The 8,883-nt window shown below is 44.6% G+C and overlaps 1 protein-coding gene and 1 pseudogene across 1 annotated transcript; one reads left to right on the forward strand and one right to left on the reverse strand.

The window, feature by feature from the left end:
* Positions 1 to 1,324: 1,324 nt before the first annotated feature.
* LOC101956788 (receptor-interacting serine/threonine-protein kinase 2 pseudogene) lies at positions 1,325 to 2,786 on the forward strand (annotated as a pseudogene).
* A 2,353-nt stretch (positions 2,787 to 5,139) lies between these two features.
* Positions 5,140 to 6,075, reverse strand: LOC101956490 (olfactory receptor 10P1). Its single transcript, XM_005335711.2, has one exon. The coding sequence runs from the start codon at positions 6,073 to 6,075 to the stop codon at positions 5,140 to 5,142; it is 936 nt and encodes a 311-aa protein (XP_005335768.2).
* Between the last annotated feature and the right edge of the window lie 2,808 nt (positions 6,076 to 8,883).

An 8,883-nucleotide genomic window follows, 5' to 3' on the forward strand; every position in this document is an offset into this window, starting at 1 on the left:
GTTGACAGGATATATCACATTCCTTAGCAAACTGTTATCTGTAGGAGAAATGCAGGCCTGAAATAATGTCAATAGCAGGAATCCAAATTTCTCTAAAGGATGAGACTTTTGTGACCTTTTTCACAGATGAGATTCTGGAATTCAGGGAGATAAGGATAATTACCCCTAACCATAAAAGCTATAGGAATTTATGTTTAAGAATTCAAATTAGAATCAGTCAACATGGACCAAAGTGACCTAGAGTTATCATGGCAGTGGGGACTTAAAATCTGATATCATAATGCTGTCAGTCAAAAGTAGAACTCTCTGGAAACTTCTCAGGAACCTCCAATAAAGCTGGAGTGCAAGAGAGGCACACTGTCCCTCTCCTCTCTGAGAGAATCCACTCTCTCTCTTGAAAGTGTCCCTCTTTCCCCTTTCCCATCTCTTCTAATAAACTCATCATCTGTTACTTTAAGTGATGTGTCTGAAATCTTTTTGAATTGACCACAAGAATTGGGTTTTTCCAGGTGCGTTGGTGCATGCCTATAATCCGAACAGTTTGGGAGGCTGAGACAGGAGAATTGAGAGTTCAAAGCTAGCTTCAGCAATTGTGAGGCACTAAGCAACTCAGTGAGACCCTGTCTCTAAATAAATACAAAATAGGGCTGGGGATGTGGCTTGGTGGTCGAGTGCCCCTGAGTCCAATCCCCGGTACAAAAAAAAAAAAAAAAAAAAGAATTAGTTTTTGAAAGAGTGTCTTCAGGCTGCCTCAATTTCCCAGACATCTCATAATAGTAGAATCAATAATTTAGGAGGCCTCAGGTTGGGCTGGCAGTTTTGAACCTCAGCAGGAATCAGTTAGAGTATGGGGTTTAATAGTTTGAGTTTTGCACGGTACTTCAGAGTTTATGAAATGATTCTATTATCATACTTCAATGATTCATTAAATAAATCAGCATCCATTGAGTGTTATAGGGAGTGGTGGGGACTGAGTCTTTTCCTGTGTTCAGGTTGCTAACAGTTTACAAGTAGATCGAGATGAAAAGAAGAGTCCATTTGCCTGGGAAAGCAGCAGGAAATGGGTGGCCTTTTGACCTAGAGTTCCACAGGAAAGGCCTCTTGGCCCACTTGGGCAGAGAGGGATCAGGGCATTACTAGCCATGGGAGTGGTGTGCACACCCAGGATGGGTGGGCCACCTGAGCCCCAGGGCTGCCTGCCACCACAAACAAAGAGGTCATCTGCAGCACCCTGCACACCATTCCCTACCCTAAGCTCTGCAACCTGTGCAACCTTAAAAGTGTCTGTACCTCCAGCAGGGTATCCTTGGTCAACTGTGCAGACTGGCACATCCACGTGGCTGTGAAGCTCCCGCTCAGCCACACCTTGCTGCTCCACAATGAAAGAAAAGTCTTAAGAGAAGCTGGTATTTTGCACAAATCTAGATTTAGTTATGTTCTTCCAATTAGGGGAATTTGCAATAAGCCAGAATTTTGGAAAATAGTTACATGCCAAATAGATCATTAAATGAACTCCTACATAGGAAAACTGAACATCCTGATGTTGTGAGGCTGTTAAGATGTCATATCCTACATGAAGTTGCACTTACTGTAAGTTAGAGCAATATGAATTCTCCACTTTATCATGACTTGAAGACTCAATATATCTTGTTGGATAATGAATTTCATATTAAGATTGCAGTTTTATCAAAATGGCATATGATGTTTTTCTCACAATTATGAAGTAGCAAATTCCCCCAGAGGAAAATTTGGAGAAACAATTATGCCACCTGAAAAGCACAAACCTGAACAAAAAAATCAAGGGCCAGTGTCAAGCATGATACATATGATTCTGCAGTTATCCTATGAGAAGTGTTAGCCAGAAATCAGCCTTTTGAAGAAGTCACCACTCCTTTGCAGATTATGTAGTAAGTCTCAGGGACATCCACCTGATGCTGATGAAGAAAGTTTGCATTTGACAGTTATCATGATCTCTCTAATAGAAAGGGAATGGGCACAAAATCCAGAAGAAATACCTTCTTTCCTAAAATGTTAATAGAATTTAGGCCAGTTCATTCATGGAGAACATTATGGAGATAAATTTTCTAACAAATTAACAAAGTTACAGAGTGCTTTGAGTGCTATTCACTTACATGACAAGGAGATGGAGTTGTCTCTGAATGTATCTGTAAATCATGGTCCACAGGGGGAATCATGTGGATCCTCTCAGCTCCATTAAAGCAGTGGTTCTCCTGGAACTCCAAGGTCCCTGTCAATTTCTCAAGAAAAAAGATTTTTTTTTTAAATCTGGAAAAACTCCTGACTATTCTTCTATAAAGCTGCATCACTGTCCTATAAATCACAGTTGGGGTAGTACTGTTTTTGCATCTCAAAGGGTTATATTCTGTGATTACAAGACCAGCCCCTTCTCTTCAACAAATAATAAATCCATTCTTAGCTGAGGGATATTTAGAGTGTCTACAGCCTGGTGTAGCCCAACAATGGATCCAGAGCAAAAGGGAAGGCATTGTGAACCAAATGACTGAAGTCTGCCTTAATCAGTCACTAGATGCCCTCCTGCCTGAGGACTTGATCACAAAAGAGGACTGTGTGCTTATAAGTGCCAACCTTACAAGGACCTCAGAAATCAGTAATTGCTGGGCACCACTGCCATCCAAGGACAATTTGCCAAAGTAATAGTGCAAAATTTGAATGATAATAAACAAATGGGTCTTCAACCTTACCCAGAAATACTGGTGGTTTCTAGACCACCATCTTCAAATTTCCCTCAAAATAATAGTTGGTAAATAAGTCTTTTTCAAGAAGACAAGTCAGTTTCTTTTACAGGTCTGTTAACTTGATATTATTTTAACAAAATCCACAAGGATAGTACAAGTTTTACTGAAGATTTTTTTTTGAGGGTAAATGTTAGTATCCTTCCATGACAATGCAGTATTTAAAAAATTATGTAAGTAAAAAAGTCTGCATTTTGCTACATGGTTAAAACAAAACCAAAGAAGCAGTTGGAGAAATGTTAAAATTCATTGCAAAAATGGATTGGTAGTGGCATCAAGGGGGGAGAAACGTGTTTTGGATATCAAATTTCAAGAAGGAATTCCTTGCGTTTCATCTTGAAGGGTGAATAGCCGTTTGCCAGGACACGTTGAGTAAGATGTGTGTGGGGGATTTCTGGCAGAACAGAAAAGGCATGGAGAGACAAGAAGTCTGCCTAAGTGGGGAGTTTTATTGGAAATGAACTTAGAAGAGGAGGCAGAGGTGGGCTACAGCGGGATGCACTGTTTTCCACAGTTGAATCACTCAGCACAAGAGCAAGTCTTGAGGGCTTGAGGGCTTAAAGATGAGAGGGTTGGTGGGAGGGAAGACGGGGTTCCTACACTTCCTCTGTAGCTCCTGTTGTTGATGAAATGTTGGAGGGTTGTGGCTCCTCACAGAGAGCTGGAGCTTCTGAAGGTTCTTGTGTGGAGGACGTGGAGATGGTAATTGCCAGGTTTCTGTTCTCGAGACTAAAAGGCTCAGGGGTTACTCCAGTTGAACTGGGTTAATTGGGCTGCGCAAAATAACCACACAAGAGACACAAATATCTTTTTCTTTGGGGTCGTTTTGATGGCTCCTCTGACCTTAAGGATCCGCAGGAAGAGAGAGAGCCCGCACACGCACACACACACACACACACACACACACACACACACACACACATACACGCTGACCCCTTTTATTGAGGAGAAGCTATTCAAATGAGGGAAGGGGTCAGGTTTCAGGGGGCTGAGTCTATTTTGATGATGTCTACTGTCAGCAGGTTGACTGACACCTGGGTAGGTCACACCCAAGGGCACAGTAAGAGAAGGGGACACACACACTGTTATAGGGATGAGTGGGGGGTGCCTGTCAATCATACATAAACAAGATAATATGTATAAGCCAATTATCTTTTGCCTAATGTAACCACACTGTGAGGAAACTATAAATGCTTGATGTTTCTCTCACAATTATGAAGTAGCAAATTTCAGTTGCAACTGAAGGCTATTCCAACAGGTAATGGTGTGTAAGAGGCTGATGGGCCAGGAAGGCATTATCTGGAATAGTCTGTCCTGTCATGTTAGTCTTAAGCTGCGTTTTCATCAGGGAGGACACCCAGAGAAGTGGAGTGGTGGAAACCTCTGTCAAGGCCCTGGGGAAGATATGGAGGAGGTGGCATCAGCCACCTTGAAGGCTGAAGAGTGCTTCACTTCACAAGTCCTGTTTCTGGATCCCTGGTTGGCTTTGGTTTTGTATCTTGCCCCCCAGGCCAGTGGATCTTCTGGAATCCTTGACCAGCTGTCTCCTAAAAAGTACCCAGAGGGCTGGGGATGTGGCTCAAGCGGTAGCGCGCTTGCCTGGCGTGTGTGCGGCCCGGGTTCGATCCTCAGCACCACATACAAAGATGTTGTGTCCGCCGGAAACTAAAAAATAAATATTAAAAAATTCTCTCTCTCTCTCTCTCTCTCTCTCTCTCTCTCTCTTAAAAAAAAAAAGTACCCAGAGCCCGAGATTCCAGTGTGTTTCTTGGAGATGGGGCAGAGGATCTTCTGGCAAAAAGTTTTTCCTGAGGCCTAACCCCAGTCCTTGATGAACTCTACCGCTTTCCCTGGTATCTTGGGAATGAGTGAGTCTTATGACCAGAACTCTCAGCTATTACTCCCGAAGGCTGAGAGTAGAGCAAACGTACTGTGAGTAGACTCAGACACACATGGAAGAAAATGCAATGGAAGGCCAGGAAGATTCCACAGGCTCGGGTGGGCCACTTAATTGGGTGTCAGGTTCATAGACGTCTGCCTCCATGACTGATGCAGACCTCTCGCTACTTCTATAGCCATGGCAATCACCTGAGCAACCTAGAGGATGCTAAGTGTTCTTTCTCAAAGTTGGCAATCTTTTCCACTCTCCTTTGTCCTAATAACCCATGTTCTGACTGTGAATCTCGAGTCTAGAACAGAAGGTAAGACATAGATTTATCTGTTTTAATTCCAGCATTTCCTGTCAGGAGGTCTTATTTCTTTGAGGTGCTGCATGGCGTCTGTTAGGCTGGGGTTTAGTCCAGCACTTGAAAGCTGGGGCAGGAGTAGACAGTGAATGAGAAGAAGTCCCCTAATCCCTTCAGGTTTAGGTGGCCTGCCTCTTCACCATGTGTCGTAGAGCCCCTGTCACCTCCTTGTTCCGAAGGGTGTAGATGATGGGGTTGAGCATGGGTGTGATGACTGTGTAGAAGAGGCTGAGGACACGGTCTGTGGTGACAGAGGAACCTGCCTGGGGCCGGATGTAGGTGATGCTGGCTGTTCCAAAGAAGAGTGAGACCACGAGCAGATGGGAGGAGCAGGTAGAGAAGACCTTGCGACGACTCTGGGGAGAAGTCATTGCCAGGATGGCACTCAGGATGCGGACATAAGAGGTGACAATCAGAGAAAAGGGGACCATGATGAAGACCACAGTGGCGGTCATCACAGAGATTTCGCTCTTGTGCTTCCCAGCACTTGCCAGCCTCAGTACCGGCAGGATGTCACAGAGGAAGTGCGGGACAGTTGGGTGGCTGGGGAAAGGCAGAGTGAAGATGAGGGAGGAATGAGTGGTGGCTGTGATGATGCCCATGACCCAGGAGGTGCCCACCATGGCCCTGCAGGACGGCGGGCTCATGAGGGTGGAGTAGTGCAGGGGTCTGCAGATGGCTGCATATCGGTCATAGGCCATTGCCGTGAGCAGGCAGCACTCTGAGATGCCCAGGACAATGAAGACATACATCTGGGCTGCGCAAGCTTGGAAGGAAATGGCCCGAGGCTCTGGGGAGGCCAGATCAGCCAAGGTCCTGGGCACGATGTTGGTGGTGTAGAGGACCTCCACCATGGAGAGGTGGCGGAGGAAGAAGTACATGGGGGAGTGCAGCGCGGGGCTCGCCTGTGTGAGCAGGATGATCAGGGAGTTACCCAGCAAGGTGACCAGGTAGACCAGAAGCACCACACAGAACAGGGGGCCCTGCAGGGCCCTGAGGTCGGAGAACCCCAGAAGAAGGAATTCAGGCAGTGCAGTATGGTTTTCCTCGGTCATCGCTCCAGGCCAGAAGCTATGGTCCAGCCAGGAAAGAGAAGTTATTTAGAAACAACAACATTTCTGACATTCAGTAAAGCACTTTTCATACATTCCCTCTCAAAATCAAGTGACTGTGTGTTCCCTTTTTGGATGAACCATGGATCTCAGAGAAACATTGAGAGAGTAATGGGACTAGGACTTGAATCCAGGCCTCTTGATTACAAATTCTATGCACATCCCACAATTTTGCATGCTCTGTTTTTTTTTTTCCTTTGGAGACTCACTCCCAGTTGGAGAGACCCCATATCTGTCTGTATTTTGGATCTTTTTCCAGAACGAGGGATGAAGTAGATGCTGTGCTCTCAGCACTTTGTACCCTCCAGACTGAAACTACAGCCCAAAGCAAAGCAGGTCACACCAGGGGCTGTCCTAAGCTGGTGTCTAGTGGGCAGTCACCTGAGAGCTGAGGCTTTAGAATGGTGTGTGGTGATATGACTATTTGTGATCACACCGCCCAGTGGCGTCAAGCTTTGGGATTTTGGCACTTGCCCTGATTCCTTGGCTCTCCTCTTGTCTAGGCCCCTGTGATCAGCTGTCCCAGCTGTCCCAGCACATTCTGTGCTCTTTAGAGTTCCTTCATTACCAGTGTTCCCTGCAGAGTTTCTACTCATTCTATTTAAATCTCACTCCTTCTTCAGGCTGAAGCTCAAGTTCCACCTTCCAAGGCAGCTTTCAGTCATCTTCATGCTCAGAAATAATTGTCTATGGCATTTCAGGGTTGACCTCTAGGGTCATTTATGTCTACGTGACAATGCTTTGATCTTATCTCCAGTATTGAGAAAGGTGCTGTGCGGTGTCTGTGTGAACAGCTCAGTAATGGGGGAATTCACTACCTACCGAAGTGGCCTCTTCTAGCTTTGGCCTCTTCTGTTTGTTGGGAAAGTATTTATTATACTGGTCTTGGCTAAATGTTTAGTAGTTCACAGAATTTCTAACCCCTCTTATACCAGCCAGTCCTTAAAGTATTTGAAGAAGGTGTCTTTATCCATACTCTCTTGAGACATTGCTTGTGCCTTGGTCCCAGCACTTCCTCATGTAAAGTTTCTACTATAAGATCCTGCAGGACAAGATAGGGATGTGGGGAGGGGGTTTGTCTGTTTTAGCAGTTGCTAATGTTTCTACTATGCTAAGAGCTGAACATTCATTATATCATTGGATCTTCACAATCATACTGTGGCATAGAGACTTTTATTTTCTCCATTTTGCAGATGAGGAAATGGAAGCCCAGATAGTGTGAGTAACTTTCTCTAGGTCAAATATTTTAGAAAGAGTTTGGGCTCAAATCTGGGTCTGTCTAACTTCAGGGACTTTTTTTTTTTTTTTTTTTTTTGTGATACTGGAGGTTGAACCCTGGGGTGTGACCACTGAGCTGTGCCTCCAGCTCCTTTTAATTTTGAGAAAGAGTTTTGCTAAATTGCTGAGGCTGGCCTTGAACTTGTGATCCTTCTGTCTTAGCCTCTTGAGTGACTAGAATTATGGGCATGGGCTACTGCACCATCAGGGCCTGTGCTCTTACCTAAGTCATCCACTGTCTTGGAGGTTATTTTTATTTTTATTTTTTAAATTTTTCTTGGAGGTTAGTTTAATCACCAGAACGACTAGCATGGTACTTAGAACATGCCAAGTCTTCCCTAAACATTTATTAGGAGAATGAATGATTCCAGTTATAAAGACAGGGGAACTGATGAACAGAAAGATTAAATGATTTGCCTAAAGTTAGACACTAAGACAGGAAACTAAACTTCTGAAGAAGACCTGAGTCTCAAGATTTACTGAGCTTGCATCACCCACATTCACCACATACACGGAGTTTGTTCATCCATCTTCATATTCAGACAAGAGGGTCTCAAGCTTTCTGCCCATGGCTCATGGACCTAACCTTTGCCCCACCCTCACCTGCCCTGTCATCATATATATTTTTTAACCTATTGCCATTTACTCTAGCTCCCACTTAGAGATTGCTGGTGCTGGGAATTGTGCAGAATCTCAGCAAACTTTTCTTTTTTTTTATGCTTTGTTGCTATTTTATTGTATGTATATTTCACTCTTTCCTTTAATTCACTCTTGTGAAAATGAGCCCACTCCTGCAATAACAAACCCCTTTCTGTGATAATGACATCAATCCACTCATGAGAGCAGAACCTCGTGTCCTAATCATCTCTTTAAGGCCCAACTCTCAACATATGTCTTGGGGATTAAATTTCCAGCACATGAACTTTGGGAACATATTCAAATCATAGAAGATGCATATTCTACTAGGATTGCTATGAAAATTCTGTATTGGAATTTTTACAAAACAATTAGCAAAAGCCCAGCACTCAATGAGTAACTGTTCAGGAAAGCCAGGCATGGTAGCACATGCCTGTAATCCCAGGACTCAGGAGGCTAAGGCAGGAGGATCGCAAGTTCGAGGCCAGCCCAGGCAACTTAGCAAGATCCTGCCAAGAAGGAGAAGAAGAGGAGCAGGGAGATAAATACACATCTGACTGGGCGAGTCGAGTCCTGCTGCTCAGATCAGCTCTCTGGCTGCAGTTCTCTACTTTCCCCCTTTCTGTTTGGTCTGAAGGCAAAACGGATCAATATGGATTAGGTGGACAACTTTCTCAGGTCACAGGATCAGGATGAAAGTTACAGGATACAGAGTGAAGACATCAGAAGCTCTGGCATCTTTGTGGCCCTGCCTTTTGACTTGGCTTCGTGTCACCTTCTCTCTGCACCCCTTCTCTCTCCTGCAGCCAGTACAGGGTTCTCTCATGACTGCAGCTA

This window comes from Ictidomys tridecemlineatus, chromosome 6, assembly GCF_052094955.1.
Source record: "Ictidomys tridecemlineatus isolate mIctTri1 chromosome 6, mIctTri1.hap1, whole genome shotgun sequence".
Classification (NCBI taxonomy): Eukaryota; Metazoa; Chordata; class Mammalia; order Rodentia; family Sciuridae; genus Ictidomys; species Ictidomys tridecemlineatus.